The sequence below is a fragment of the Camarhynchus parvulus genome, chromosome 1A, assembly GCF_901933205.1.
Source record: "Camarhynchus parvulus chromosome 1A, STF_HiC, whole genome shotgun sequence".
Lineage (NCBI taxonomy): Eukaryota > Metazoa > Chordata > Aves > Passeriformes > Thraupidae > Camarhynchus > Camarhynchus parvulus.
The window spans coordinates 70534643-70550277 of record NC_044586.1 but is presented as its reverse complement, the minus strand read 5'-3'; the positions used below and the strand labels follow the sequence as shown (position 1 = coordinate 70550277).

At 67.5% G+C, this 15635-nt stretch overlaps 2 protein-coding genes across 2 annotated transcripts in view; one reads left to right on the top strand and one right to left on the bottom strand.

Moving 5' to 3' along the window:
• The window catches only part of FLNC (filamin C), a 30455-nt gene extending 23377 nt beyond the window's left edge, over positions 1-7078 (bottom strand). Inside the window, 8 exon segments of the mRNA XM_030959839.1 lie at positions 18-218; positions 759-921; positions 1534-1611; positions 1739-1857; positions 2486-2636; positions 2914-3011; positions 3704-3952; positions 5912-7078. Coding sequence (XP_030815699.1) covers positions 18-218; positions 759-921; positions 1534-1611; positions 1739-1857; positions 2486-2636; positions 2914-3011; positions 3704-3952; positions 5912-6248 — 1396 coding nt within the window. The 5' untranslated portion in view covers positions 6249-7078.
• Positions 7079-11664: 4586 nt separating this feature from the next.
• Positions 11665-14486, top strand: OPN1SW (opsin 1, short wave sensitive). The gene is given in 6 exon segments (XM_030959519.1): positions 11665-11791; positions 11794-12006; positions 12690-12858; positions 13031-13196; positions 13533-13772; positions 14241-14486. Coding segments are annotated over 6 exon segments (1038 nt in total). The 3' UTR covers positions 14364-14486.
• Positions 14487-15635: the final 1149 nt, after the last annotated feature.

Below are 15635 nucleotides of genomic sequence, written 5' to 3'. Positions count from 1 at the left end.
CCAGGAGGGAGCCTCACCTTCAGCCACGTTGACAGTGAAGGGGCTCCTGGGGACCTGGGCACCAGCGTAGGTGACACAGATGGTGTGTGGCCCTTCGAGGACGGGCCGGTAGGTGCAGCAGAACACGTTGTCCCCTTTGTCCTCCAGCATCACCTCCACTGTGTCCTGTCGGCCCTGGGGGTCTGTGATCACCACCCCCACATCGCCCGAGCCAGCCCCTGCCATCACCAGGACACGCGCTCAGTGCCATGGCCAGGCCACCGTGGGGACACGTCCCCAGAGTCACCCAGCCACGCCATGGCCCTGTCACCCTGACATGGCCCCACAGCCACCAGACCACCATGGCCATGGCACAAGGACACAGTCTTGGTGCCACTTGCCATGCCATGGCCCTGTCACCATAAGACCACCCCACGGCCATGTCACCACAAAGGTGTGGCCCCAGGGCCAGCAGGTCATGCTACATCGAGGTCACCTTGAGGACACGTCCCCAGAGCCCCCATGAGATCATGCCATGGTCATGCCATGGCCCTGCCACTCAAAGGACACATCCCCAGAGCCACCAGGCACCCCACGTCATCATGAGGACATGGACAGTGCCAGAGTGTCATGTCACAGCCACACCACCACAAGGACACGTCCTCAAAGTCTCTGGGTTGTGCCATGGCCGTGCCACCATGAAGGCACGTCCCCCTCCCCTGGCCGTGCCACGGCAGCACCAGCCCGAGGACGCGTCCCCAGAGCCCCCGGTGCCCCACCTGCAGTGTAGATGTCGAAGTAGGTGGCCTTGTTGGCCACGTTGCCCACGGGCTCCAGGCCGGGGCCGCGTGCCGTGACCTTGCTGGCGTCGCCCAGGGCCATGCCCACGTTCACCCCAAAGGGGCTCCCGTCGATGTTCTGCCCCGCGAACAGCACTGTCACCTGCAGGGCACGGGGACACCAAGGGCGTCAGGGGACACCAAGGGCGTCAGGGGACACCAAGGGCGTCAGGGGACCACGGCCCCCACAGCCGCACCACACCCCAGGGACACCCCATGGATCCCCATGGACATGGACAGCACCTGGCACACCCCAGGGACACCCCATGGATCCCCATGGACATGGACAGCACCCGGCACACCCCAGGGACACCCCATGGATCCCCATGGACATGGACAGCACCCGGCACACCCCAGGGACACCCCATGGATCCGCACAGACAGCACTGACACACCTCAGGGACACCCCCATGGATGACAACCTGAACAGGATCCCCCCCAGGGACTCCCTATTGTCCCCTCCAGGGACCCTAAAGCACAGGACACCCAGGAATGCCAACAGGACACTCCAGGGTCCCCCATTACAGGACCTTCCCCCACAGACTTCAGTGTGGCACCCTGGGGACCCTACAGGGCACCCCAGGGCCACCCAGTGCCATCTCCAGGGTGTCACGGGGTGGGGGTGTCACAGGGACATCACAGGGGGCCTGTTAGGGGGGTATTGCAGGGAGGGTAGCACAGAAGGGTTGCCTTGGGGGGTCCCCAAGGGGCTCACCTTGTGCAGCCCCCCAACCTTGGGGACGTAGGTGACGCTGTATGTTCTCTTCTTGTCATTGTTGGGGACCACCTTGGCCTGCAGTGGAAGAGACCCCAAAATGGGGGAATGGGGGGTGACACAGAGCTGGGGCACTGGGGGGGTTCTGGGGGTCTCCCAGAGAGGGAGACTGGGGAGCCCCCAGAGGGGGGCCAGGCCCCTGTACCTCCTCAGTGTGTCCCTCGGGGTCCTCAACATAGACCAGGACCTCACCCACGCCCGCCTCGAGGGTCTCCACGGTGAACTGGGCAGGGCGCAGCACCACGTTCCCCTGGGGCTCGATGCCTGCATGGTGAGGGGAGTCAGGGGAGCCCCAGACCTCCGAAACCCCCCAGGACTTTGGGCCCCCAGGTAATCCTTGGTGGTACCAGGGGGGTCCAGAGCATCAATGGTGGTTTCCTGAGCATGGGCAGGTGAGCCTGGCAGGACTTTGAGGGGTCCCTGCTCATAGGGGAACTCCTGGGGAGCCCTGGCTGGGGAGTGGGGACCCTGGGGTTGCCCTCAGGTGTCCCTGGGCACAGTGACACCCCAGGACTGGAGAGGAGTCCCTGGGCCTGGGGGATGGTGTCCATGGTTCACTCTCATGCCCTGACAGCCACAGCCCCCAGGTATTCTCTTGTGCTGGGCTGCAAAGCCCCCATGGCCCCCACCCGGTACCCTCCCCGTGTGCCCCCTGTGCCAGTCCCCGTGTGCCCCCGAGCTCCCCGTGTGCCCCTGAGCTCCCTGTGTGCCCCCCGTGCCCCTGAGCTCCCCATGTGCCCCCCGTGCCCCTGAGCTCCCCCTGTGTGGGCTCTGTGCCCCTTTTGTGTCGCATGTCCTGCCTGTGCCAGGTCCCCAGCCCCTGGTGCCCCCAGAAACCTCCCCCTGTGCCGCCCCCCTGTCCTGGGACCCCCCAGGCCCCCCAGCCCCGTACCGGGCCCGTAGGCGCGTGCACGGCCGGGCTCGGGGAGCCGGGGCCGCACGGGGGCCCCCGGCCGCAGCTTGGCCTTGGGGAACTGGGACAGGTACGTCATCACCGAGTGCTCGTCCACGTTGGGGTCCACGATCTCCTCGGGGGCGATCACCTGGTGGGAAGCCCAGCACCCGTCAGACCCTCCTGGCACCCCCACCCAGGGGGACCCTGCTGGGGAACCCCCCACACCCACGGGATCCATGGGGCACCCAAATGCCCCGGGACCCCTGTGGATCCCCAAGGACACCCCCAGACACGTCCTTGCACCCGCAGCATCCTCTTCAGTGCCCCCACCCCGTTCCTGCCCTGCCCCGTATCTGGGCGAGTGCCAGTGCCCCCCACGCACCTGGGAGACCCCCGCAGTGCCCCCCACGCCCCCCATGCCGTACCTGGGGGACTCCCAGCCAGTCGTCGGCCTGCTGCATGGCCTCCCGAGCGTTCTGCACTGGCTTGTTGGGGTCCCACTTCTCCCAGTCTGGGCACAGACCTGGGGGGGCAGGAGGGTCAGGGGCGCACCACGTCCTGACCCCCGTCCTGTCCCCGTCCTGTCCCTGTCCTGATCCCCATACTGATCCCCATACTGAGCCCCAACCTGTCCCTGTCCTGACCCCACATCCTGACCCCCACATCCTGACCCCCATCCTGATCCCCATCCTGACCCCCGTCCTGACCCCCGTCCTGTCCCCATCCTGACCCCACATCCTGATCCCCATACTGACCCCACATCCTGATCCCCGTCCTGTCCCCATCCTGATCCCCATCCTGACCCCACATCCTGATCCCACATCCTGATCCCCATACTGACCCCCGTCCTGACCCCCGTCCTGACCCCCATCCTGACCCCCATCCTGACCTCCATCCTGTCCCCATCCTGACCCTGTCCTGACCCCGTCCTGACCCCCATCCTGACCCCCATCCTGACACCCTTTCTGTGCCTGCTGCCCCAGCATCGATGCCCCCCGAGCCAGCCAGCACCCCGTACTCCCCGCACCCCCTGCACCCCTGCCCCCTACTCCCCCCTCCCCCGGCGGCAGTTTCCCCCCCATTTGTGCCCCATTCGTGCCCCCTTTGGGCCCCGGCCCGCTGCTCACCCGGGGCGCAGTTGTTCCCCCATTTGTCCCCCATTTGTCCCCCATTCGTGCCCCATTCGTGCCCCCCGGCCCCGGCCCCGCTGCTCACCCGGGGCGCAGTTGTCCACCAGCGCTCCCAGCGCTTTCCCGTCGCGCCAGTCGCGGTTGAAGTTGGTGATGGGCAGCTGCGGCACCTTGTGCTGGATCCAGCCCAGCAGCCGCTGCTTGGGGGTCTGGTGGCGGCCTTCGTCGTCCTCCTCCTCCTCCCACATGGGCATGGAGATGGAATAGTGCAGGATGAGGGTCCAGATCAGCCCCAGGATCAGCTTCAGGTTCCCGTCCACGATTGCTTTGCTGTCTGTGGGGGAGAAATGGGGGGGCTGAACCCCAAGATCCCCTGGGATTCCCCCCGGGGCACCCCGACACCCTGTGGGACCCGCTGGAGGGACCCCCGCACCCTGACAGCCGTGGGACCAGCCTCAGGGATCACCCCGAACCCAGAGCACCAGCACAGGGATCACCCCGAAACCCCAGAGCACCAGCACGGGGACCCCTGGGGCACCCGAAACCCCAGAGCACCAGCACGGGGACCCCTGACACCCTGAAACCCCACAGCACCAGCACGGGGACCCCTGACACCCCGAAAGCCCAGAGCACCGCCACAGGGACCCCTGGGACACCCCGACATGCCGCGGCACAGCGGGGCGGACCCCAGACCCGTCCCGGGGCGCCCCGACACCCCCGGCAGTGCCACGGGACGCTGCACCCCAACACCTGCCTGGGGACATCCCAGAAGTGAGGGAGGACCCCAGGACAGTGCCCCCCGAGCCCCCACACCCTGCAGGGAGCTCAGACCCGCCCCGGGGGGGCACAACCCCGGCCGCGCCCGGGGGGCCCCGAGTGCGCGCCCTGGAACGCCACACCCCGACCGCCAAGGGATTCCTGGAGTGCCACCGTGGGGAAACTGAGGCAGGGGAGGGCTGGGGGGGAGGGGGGCCCGAGGCATCCCGTCCCTCCCCCACCGCCCCGCGGAGCGGACCCTCCCCCGCTCCCTTCCCCCGCCGCTTCCCCCCACGAGCGATCGCGTTTCAGGGAGGAAATGGGGGGGATGTGGGAGGGGGCGGACAAACCCCTCCCCGCCGGGAGCTCCGGGGGCAACACCTGGGGGGGCCCCAAAACTCGGGGTCACACCTGGGGGGGCCCCAAAACTCGGGGTCACACCTGGGGGGTCCCGGGGGGCAAAGGACACGCGTGGGAGGGGAGGTGACACCGCGGGAGGGGGTCTGGCACCCCCCGCTCCGGGCGCGCGGGGGGGCCCCAGCCCTGCCCCGTGCCGGGGGGGTCACCCTGCAGCTGTCGGGTGGGGGTGGGCGCTGGGGCCCGGCAGGGGTGGGTGCGGGTGCGGACCGGGCCCCCCCGCGCGTGAGCTCAGCGCCCCGGCCCTGCGCCAAGCGTGAGCTCAGCCCCCCCGCACGGCACAGCTCGGCTCGGCCGGCACGGGCCGGACCCCCCCACGCACAGCCCGCGGCTCGGCACGGGGACCAGTCGGAACGGGGACACCGTCGGTCGCGCACGCACGGCACAGCCCGGCTCGGCTCGGCCGGCCGGACCCCCCCGCACGGCACAGCCCGGCTCGGCACGGGCCGGACCCCCCGCTCCGCACGGCCCCGCGCGGGCCGGCCCGCACACCGCACCGCCCTCGCACTCGCACCCCCTGCACACCCACCCGGTGCCTCCAGCCTCGCACGCTCACCCCCACTGCCATCCCTCCACCGCCCTTGCACACTCATGCCGCTCCTGCTCCTGTCACCCCTGCCCTTGCACATCCATCCCCATTCTCATCTGCCCGTCGGCCTCACTCTTGCACACATCCTCCATTCCCATTCATCCACCACCCTGCTCTTGCACACTCACCCACGGGCCCATCCTCATCTGTCCATCATGCCCCTTGCACACTCATCCTTCACTCGCACTCCTCCATTCCCCCCGTGCACTCTCACCCTATTCACACCCATCCATCCCTCCCTTTACACACTCATCCATGTCCTCACTTGTTCATCCCTGCCCTCGTACACCCACCCGCAATTTCCCATCCCCCATCACTCCCACCCTTGCACACTCATTCCTCATCCTCATTTGTCCATGGGCCTTGCACGCTCACGGCCAGCCCCATCCTCACTCTGTACCCACAGCCACCTTCTCGCCAGGGCACCACCCCTGCCCTGCCTTGCACACTCACCGTGCCCATTCCCCTTTCCCCCTCACACCGTTCCCCTTGCACACCCACCCACGGGCACTGTTCCCCTTGCACACCCACCAATGGACACGAGCTTGATGTGCTCCCGCTCCAGGAACTCGAGGGCCACCGAGACGTTCTCCAGCTTCATCTGGCGGAAGTTGGGGCGCGGGTGGTGCTTGCGCCCCATCTTCTTCTGGCTGAGCACCTCGAGCAGCGCGATGAGGCGCAGCCCGTCGCTCAGGTCGCGCTGCAGGTCCACGATGCGCTTCTGCACACACTTGAGGTGCTCGTTGCACCAGCGCGTGAACGTGTTCTGCTGGATCTTCTTCCAGGGCGCGTCCTCCGCAAGGTCCTTCTCGGTGGCCGGGAGCTCCTCGGGGTCCTCGCCCGGTGCTGCCTCGTAAGTGGAGTTCATCCTGCGGGGCTCGGGGGCTCCTCGGTGGGCAGGGGGTTCCTGTGTGCTGGGGAGGGTCCCGAGTGGGTGGGGGGGGAGTCCTGGGTCACTCCTGGAGCTGGGTGGGGGTCGCGGGTCAGTCCCAGTGTCCCGAAGGGATCCTGGTACCGTGGGGTGGGTCCCGAATCAGGGCCGGTGTCCTGTGGGGGTCCTGTGGGTGCCCGGGGTGGGGCTGCTGGGTGCCGGTGGCAAAGCTGGCGCTGGGGCCGGTGTCCCGGGTCGCGGCCGGTGTCCTGGGTCACAGCTGGTGTCCCGGGTGGGGCCCTGGTTGGGTGCTGTGCCCGCTGTGGGTCCCGGGGCTGGGGGATGGCGTTCCGGGTCAGTCCCGGTTCCTGGGGAGGGGTCCGGGTGGGTGTCTGTGTCCTGGATGGGGTCCCAGCTCCCGGCAATGGGGGACGGTGTCCTCGGTCAGTGCCGGTGCCCAGGGAGGGTCCCGGTGCCCGGGCTCAGTACGGGTGCCTGACGACGGGGTCCCGTGTCAGCCCCGCTGTCCCGAGAGGGGTTCGCTGCTCGGTACCGGTGTCCTGGGTAGGGGTCCCTGTTGCCGGGGTCGGGGCTGGTGTCCTGGGTCTGTCCCGGCGCAAGTTCCCGGTGGCGAGGTTGGTTCCCGGCGGGTTCCCGGAGCAGAGCGGCGGGTCCCGGAGGGCTGGGGGGTCCGATAGGGTCCCGGCTCGGTTGCCGGTGGGTTCCCGGAGCGGCGGCTCGCGGCGGGGTCCGGTGTGTTCGCGGTGTCTCCCAGGAGCGTTCCTGGGCCAGGGGCGACGGCGGCAAGTGGCGGGGCCGGGGGGCGGCGGCGGCTTTAAGCGCTGCCCCGGCCCGGCCCGCCCCGTCCCGGGGAGGGACCGAGCCGGAGGGACGGAAAGACCGCCCGGCCGGCCGGGGGTGGGGGGCCAGGCCCTCGCTATTTACAGCCCCGGCCTCACAGCCGGACCCCCAGACACCGGCGCCCCAAAACCGCCCGAATTCGGCACTCCCCAGACCCCGGACCCGGCACCCCTCAAACCGCGCACTCCGGCACCCCCAGAACCCCGGATCCGGCACCTCCCGAAACACGAGATCCCAGCGCACCCCGGCGCCCCCGACTGCGGCACCCCCAAACCCAGGCTCCCCCGAACCCCGGCACCCCCAAACCCCCAAACCCCGGCAGTTCCAAAACCGCACAGACATCAGCACCCCTGAACCTCTGACATCCCTAAAACCTCTGTAACCTCGAACACGGGCACACCCAAACACCGACACTCACAAACACCCCAAAACGCCGGCACCCGCAGACTCCCAAACACGGGCACCCCAACACCCCAAAACTCCCCAAATTCCCTGAAGTCCAGCGTCACATACTCCTAAACTCCGGCACCTCGGAACCCCCTGCCCCAGACATTGGCACCCCCAACCTTTGCACCCTGAACCACTTGCACGCCTAAACTTGAGCACCGTCAAACCTAAGCACCCCGAAATCTCGGCCCCCAGGTACCCCAGCCTCCCTACACTGAAACACTGGTACCCCAAATCCCAGCATCCAGGCACCCCAAAACTCTGGCACCCCAAAATCTAGGCACCGCCAAACTCCAGAATCCACCTCCACTAATCCCAAATACCTGCAACCTCGACACCCCAAAACCTCGGTACCCTATAGCCCAGGCACCCCAACACCCCGTTATCCTGATACAGCTGTGCTTGATACCCCAACACCGCAGCCCCCACAGTACAACGCACCCCAAACCCCCCCCAAGAGGCCCCCCAAACTTCCTCAGAACCCCCTCACTCATCCCTTCCCCCTTGGGAACCCCTGAAAAACTCCCATAAAAACTCTTCCCCAGCCCCGAGGGGCACAACCGAGACCCCACAGACCCTCCCGGGATCCCCTCTGGGGAAACCCCCCGGGACCCCTCCCCAGAGCCACCCCCGCCGTGGAACCCCCCAGCCCCCCCGGCTGTGCCCCACTCCCCCCCGGTGACTCCAGCCGTGGGTCCCCCGGCCGTGCCTCAGTTTCCCCATGGCAGTGGCCCATGCCTGGGGAGGGGGCTTGCTCAGATTTGGGGTGCGCCCTGAATCCCGCTGCCCCCCGAATCTCTCTTGTGTCTCCCCCCATTCCAGACACCCAAGGCCTCCTTGACACCCTCGGAAGGGGGGGACGCTTGGGTGACCCACATCTGGGTCCTTGGGGGGACACGTGGGTGACCCACATCTGGGTCCTTTGGGGGGACGATTTGGGGAGTATCGTGTTCCCCCTGTTCCGGTGCCTGCCCTGGAAGCTTCCAAGAGAACGGCGGGAGGGGGGGCAGGTGCACCCCGAGGTGACAACGGGTGACAAGGGGTGACGTGGGGGGGTGACGTGGGGGGGGTGACGTGGTGGCGCCTGCGCCAACACCTAAAAATAACCTGCCGAGTCAGAGCCACGCACCGGCACCCAAAATACCCGGGGGGGCACGCGGGGGGGGCACCCCCAACACATCATCACCCAAAATACCCCGGGCAGGGGGCACACAACGGGGGGTGCACCCCCAACACATCATCACCCAAAATACCCCCCCCACACATCACACCCAAATACCCCGGGCAGGGGGCACACAACGCGGGGGGGGGGGCGAAAAGCAACAGGGCCCCCCAGCAGGACCCCCAAACCCAGGGCAGGGGTGGGAAGGGGAGTGGGTCGGGGGGGCTGGAGGTGGGGCCAGGATGTTTGGGGGGATCCAGGAGCGGGGGGGGTCAGTGCAGTCCAGGATGGGGGTTCAGGATGCTGCTGGGGCACATCAGGGGGATCCAGGGGCGTCCCAGAACCGCAGCCGGGGCAGAGGAAGATGATGGTGGAGGCCGCGATGAGGGGACAAAGGACCTGACCCCACCAGTGACCCCGCCAGTGTCTCTGGGGAGGGGACATAGGGCAGAGCCCCTGCTGCCTGTGGTGACACCCTGAGTGCAGCGTCCCCCAGGCTGTCCCTGGCCATGGGCACTGGGGCTGGGAGCACTCAGGGTCCTCAGGTGCGGTGACACGGGGAGGGGACCACCCGGCAGCCTGGGGCACAGAGAGGGGAGCACGGGGACACTGGGGACAAGGCCACGGGGACGAGGGGACCAGGGCTGAGGGCCATAAGGGACAGGAGAACGAGGGGTACGTGGGCAGTGGGACACAGGGAATGCGGCCGTGGGGACAGCAGGGACATGTGTGGGGCCTCATCCAGGAGGGCACGGGAGCAGCGACTGGGAGGCCCTGGGAGTCCCGGGAGGGCCACGGGGCTGGAGACAGAGCTGGGGGGCCGGGGGGGCGTGGGACCCGTGTGGAGGTGGTGCTGCCGGTACCGGTGGGTGCTGCTGGTACCAGCAGGTGCTGCTGGTGCTGGTGGGTGCTCCCAGTACCCGTGGGTGCTCCCAGTACCGGTGGGTGCTGCTGGTACCGGCGGGTGCTCCCAGTACCCGTGGGTGCTAGGTGGGTGCCGGGGGTCCCGGCAGGGCTGGCAGTGCCGGCACTGCAGCCCCAGAGCTCCACGCCCAGCACCTCCTGCTGCTTGCCAGCACCCCCAAGTCCCTTCCCCACTCCATGGCCACCCTCCCAGAATCACAGAATCCCAGGATCCCTGAGGCTGGAAAAGCCCTCCCAGCCCATCCAGTCCCAGCTGTGCCCAATGCCCACCTTGTCCCAGAGCCCTGCATGCCACCTCCAGGAATTCCTGGGACACCTGCAGGGATGGGCACCCCAAGGCTCCCTGGGCAGCCCCAGCCAAGCCTGGCTGTTGCCATCGTGCCCCCTCTCTGCCGTGGCCCCCCAGGCCCTGCGCTGTGTCCCCCCCTCCGCAGCCCCCGGCCTCAGTGACCGCAGCTCCACCTCGGTGCGGCATCTGTCCCCTGCGTCACCACCCTGTGGCACCCATTTGGGGTGCCCCTCCACGGGGATGCCCAGTACAGCGCCAGCGGAGCTGACCTGACCCAGTACGGCCCGGTACAGCCCAGTACGGCCCAGTATGGCCCGGTACGGCCCTGTTGAGCCCAGTACAGCCTGGTACAGTATGACCAGACCCAGTATAACCCGATAGGACACAGTACAATCCCGTGGCACAATACAGTGCAGTACAGCCCAGTGTAGTCCAGTATAGCCCAGTACAAAGCCATACAAACCAGTCCAGTACAAACCAGTCCAGTACAGGCCAATATGATCCAGTACAGCCCAGTAAAACATGGGCTGGGGGTTCAGCCCACCCATCCCCCTGTTCCTCCCCTGGCCCCATCCCTGAGCCCCCCCGGTCCCATCTCTGCCCCAGAGCTGGACAGACCCCCAGGGTGCCCCAGGGCACCCCCAGGGTGGGCACCCCCAGGGTGGGCACCCCACACACTCTCCCCAGGGGCACAGCGTCCCCTGGACGTGTCCCCCTCCCCGACTGAGCTCCCCCTTCCCTGAGGGTCCCCAGTGCCACAGTGAGGTCCCAGCTCCGGCCTTTATAGGCGCCCCCAGCCCGGGGGGGCCCTGTAATCCCCCCCTAAGCAGCTTCTGCTCATCCTTCCTGTTCCCCGGGGGTGCCACAGCCTGGGGGAGGGAAAGAGGGGGGAGGAAGGGCAGGAAACGCTGGGAGTCTTTGGGACTTGAGTCCCAGCAGTGCACCCCCAAAGTGACCCCCATCAATGACCCCCGGCACTGCGCCCCCAGAATGAACACCGCCTCTCAGACACCCCACCTCACCTCAAGCAGTGTCCCCCCAGTCTTCCCCCCACCCCTTGATACCCCCAGACTCCCCCACCTCGCCTGGGGTCTCCCCAGCACAGAGATCCCCCCAGCCCAGAACTGGGGACAATCACGTGAGGGGGAGACACTTGGGGGCACCCTGGGGTGGGGGGGGGGGGCAGCGGGTGGGGGGGTTCACGAGGGAAACCCCGAGCTCTTCCCAAGGCATCAGGGCTGGGCCTCCTGGGGGAGCGAGATCAAGGCTGGAGACACCTGGGGACACCTGGGGACCCCTGGGGACACCTGGGGACACCTGGCCATTCTGGGGGTGACCAGAACAGAGCCTGGGGACCCCTGGGGCACACTGAGGACCCTGATGGGATCAGGACTAAGGTTGGGGACCTCTGGCCATTGTGGTGGGACCGAAACTTGGGCTTGGGAACACCTGGGGACACCTGAACACCTCAGGAGGAGCAGGACCAAGCTTGGAGACCCCTGGGGACCCTCCCCATACCCAAATGTTGTGGGGAGCCCTCTTGCCCCCCCCAAATCCTCCAGAGCACCGGCAATCGGCTCGAGCCGGCTCAGGGGCCCGATTAGGGGCTGAGCCCGGTTTAGCCCACCCTAATCCCCAAGTTTGGCCGGGCTGAGCCCTGATCCCCCCTAAGCAGCTTTGGGGGCGCAGGGTATATCAGGGGGGTGGGCGCCCCCCCTGGCACCGCCGCCATGGACGAGGAAGAGTTCTACCTGTTCAAGAACCAGTCGTCGGTGGGGCCCTGGGATGGGCCCCAGTATCACATCGCGCCCATGTGGGCCTTCTACCTGCAGACCATCTTCATGGGGCTGGTGTTCGTGGCGGCACGCCCCTGAACGCCATCGTCCTCATCGTCACCATCAAGTACAAGAAGCTGCGGCAGCCGCTCAACTACATCCTGGTGAACATCTCCGTCAGCGGCCTCATGTGCTGCGTCTTCTGCATCTTCACTGTCTTCGTGGCCAGCTCCCAGGGATACTTTGTCTTCGGGAAGCACATGTGTGCCTTTGAGGGCTTTGCAGGGGCCACCGGAGGTACGAGGGGACCGTGGGGCACTCAGGCTGCTGCGGCCACACACGATGGAGTGACCACTGGGGGCTGCTGCGGCCAGAGGTGGCCTCAGTGATCTCCAACAGGGGCTGTGGGACTTGGGGTGACCACCATGATCTGGTGGGGCATAAGGTACTGTTGACCACCACATTCTGCTAAGGCTTTAGGAGCTGGGGTGACCACCATGGGCTGCTGCAGTGCTGGCATTGGGGTGACCTTCTGGGCTTTTAGGAGTTGACCACTGTAGTCTGGTGGGACTATAGGAGTTGGGGTGACCACTGGGGTCTGGTGGGACTGTAGGAGTTGGGGTGACACTGTAGTCTGGTGGGACTGTAGGAGTCGGGGTGACCACTGGGGCCTGGTGGAGCTGGAGGTGGGGGTGCCCATCATGTTCTTCTGGGGCTGGGGAAGTTGGGGTGATCACTGTGGTCTGGTGGGGCTGAAGGTGGCAGAATGGGTAAAGGCCATGGGTAGGGCTGGGCCCTGTGATCTGTTGTGGCTGGAGGAGCAGGGGTGACCACTGAGGCCTGAAGGGAGAGGCGATCACCACATTCTGCTGGGGTCATAGGACTTGGGGTGACCTGGGGGGCTGTGGGAATTGTGGTGACCCCTCACCCTGGTGGCCACGGGCAGTTGTGTGAGGCCAGCGGTGGCCTTGCTCCCCCAGGGCTGGTGACAGGGTGGTCCTTGGCCTTCCTGGCCTTCGAGCGCTACATCGTCATCTGCAAACCCTTCGGCAACTTCCGCTTCAACTCGCGCCACGCGCTGCTGGTGGTGGCGGCCACCTGGATCATCGGCGTCGGCGTCGCCATCCCCCCCTTCTTCGGCTGGAGCAGGTGGGACGCGGGGCAAAGGGGCAGGGGGTGGGACAGAGGGGCAAGTGGGAGGCCGCGGGGGTGCCGCGGGGGTGCCAGGTGAGTGCCTGAGGCACCAGAAGTGCCGCGGGGCGCTGCGGGGGCACCGGGGGTGCCCCACGGTGCAGAGCGGGGGCTGAGCACGGGTCTGCAGGTACATCCCTGAGGGGCTGCAGTGCTCCTGCGGCCCTGACTGGTACACGGTGGGCACCAAGTACAAGAGCGAGTACTACACCTGGTTCCTCTTCATCTTCTGCTTCATCGTCCCACTCTCCCTCATCATCTTCTCCTACTCCCAGCTGCTCAGCGCCCTGCGGGCCGTGAGTCCTGGGGGCACGGGGGGCACGGGGGGCACTGGGGTCAGGCACTACTGTGGCTGAGAGCAAGGGATTGAGAGTGGAGAGGGGCTGGGGGGCAGGAGGGAGGGAGAGAGGGAGGGAGAACTGACTGTGAGCAGGGAGGGCAGGATGGGGAGCAGGAGGGAGGGAGAGGTGACTGGAGGGGTGAAGGGATGCAGGAAGGGAGGGGAGGTTCCTTGGACAGAGGGTTGGGCAGGAGCACAGGCAGGAGCATGGGCAGGGGTCAGGGGGCCGCACAGGGGATGGGCAGGGGCCCGGCAGCCCGGGCAGGCCCAAGGTGTCCCTGTCCCCGGGCAGGTGGCGGCGCAGCAGCAGGAGTCGGCCACGACGCAGAAGGCGGAGCGGGAGGTGTCGCGCATGGTCGTGGTCATGGTGGGCTCCTTCTGCATGTGCTATGTGCCCTACGCGGCGCTGGCCATGTACATGGTGAACAACCGCGAGCACGGCATCGACCTGCGCCTCGTCACCATCCCTGCCTTCTTCTCCAAGAGCTCCTGCGTCTACAACCCCATCATCTACTGCTTCATGAACAAACAGGTGACACCAGCGACACCGGGACACAGACACGGGGAGGGGGACACCCAGGGATACCTGGTGATGGGGGCATCCAGGGTTGCCCAAGGATATCTGAGGACCTGGGACACTCAGGGAGACCCAAGCACGGGGAACACCCAGGGATACCCGTGTGAGGGGGCACCTCAGCACATTCGGATAAGGGGATGACATTGGCAAGGGGGACAGAGAGCAGATGGGGACACCCCAGGACATTGGGGCAGCAGGGACGTGCAGGGGTGCCCAAGGACATTGGGGGACCAGGGACACCAGGGGATGGCGCATCCAGGAACACTTGCATGGCTGGGGGTACCATGACCTCAGGGACAGGAGATGGGGCCAGTGTGGCATCTGAGGGTGTGAGGACAGTGCCAGGGTCAGACACAGGAGCGGTGGGACCCCAGGCCGAGCTGTCCCCCCTCCTGTGACCCCGTGTCACCTGTGTCCCCGCAGTTCCGCGCCTGCATCATGGAGACGGTGTGCGGGCGGCCCATGTCAGACGACTCCGAGGTGTCCAGCTCTGCCCAGCGCACCGAGGTCTCCTCTGTGTCCTCCAGCCAGGTCGGCCCCAGCTGAGGGGCTCTGGCACCGCCCCAGCCCCCGGGACCCCCGGCTGCCCCCCAGCTCTCCCCCAGCTGCCCCCCGTGGGGCTGGCTCTGCCCTGGGGGCCAGGGGCCCCGGCCAGCCTAGGATGTAGCGCGGGTGGGACAATAAACCATGGCCGCGGTCTGAGCGCAACGGGGACCCCTGAGCACCTGGGACCTGTGGGACGGGGCACCCACAGCACGGGCATCCAGGGGCACCTGGGACCTGTGGGACAGGGCACCCATGGCACGGGCACCCAGGGACCCCTGAGCACCTGGGACCTGTGGGACGGGGCACCCACAGCACGGGCATCCAGGGGCACCTGGGACCTGTGGGACAGGGCACCCATGGCATGGGCACCCAGGGGCACCTGGGACCTGTGGGACAGGGCACCCATGGCACGGGCACCCAGGGACCCCTGAGCACCTGGGACCTGTGGGACGGGGCACCCACAGCACGGGCATCGAGGGGCACCTGGGACCTGTGGGACAGGGCACCCATGGCATGGGCACCCAGGGGCACCTGGGACCTGTGGGACAGGGCACCCATGGCATGGGCACCCAGGGACCCCTGAGCACCTGGGAGCTGTGGGACAGGGCACCCACAGCACGGGCACCCAGGGGCACCTGGGACCTGTGGGACAGGGCACCCACAGCACGGGCACCCAGGGACCCCTGAGCACCTGGGACCTGTGGGACAGGGCACCCATGGCACGGGCACCCAGGGACCCCTGAGCACCTGGGACCTGTGGGACAGGGCACCCAGGGGCACCGTGCCCCACACAGGCAATGGGGGAGCTGGGGCTGGCTGTGCCGCATGGTGGGATGGGATGGAGGCCTTGGCGGAGCTGTGCCCCATGGCTGGGTGGCATGGGGGTCCCAGGGGTGGCTGTGCCCCACTGCAGGGCGGGACAGGTCCTGGGAGTGGCTGTGCCCCACGGCAGGGACAGAGGGTCGTCCCAGGGGAAACTGTGCACCACGGTGGGGCAGGATGGGTCCCGGAGGTGGCCATGCTCCACAGTGGTGCCATGGTGGGACCCTGCTCCCCTGTCCCCCTTTAGGCCTCACACACAGGGAGGGCAGGGAGGTGGGATGGTGCCGCCCATCTCCATCTGTGGGGCTGGGGTGGGACCCAAGGGCCCCCATCTGCGGGGCTGAGCTCCCCATCTATGGGGCTGGGGCTCGGGCTGGGCCCCCCCCCGTGGGGTGGGGGTGGGACTGAGCCGCCCCATCCATGGGGCTGGATTCCCTTTGTGGGGCTGAG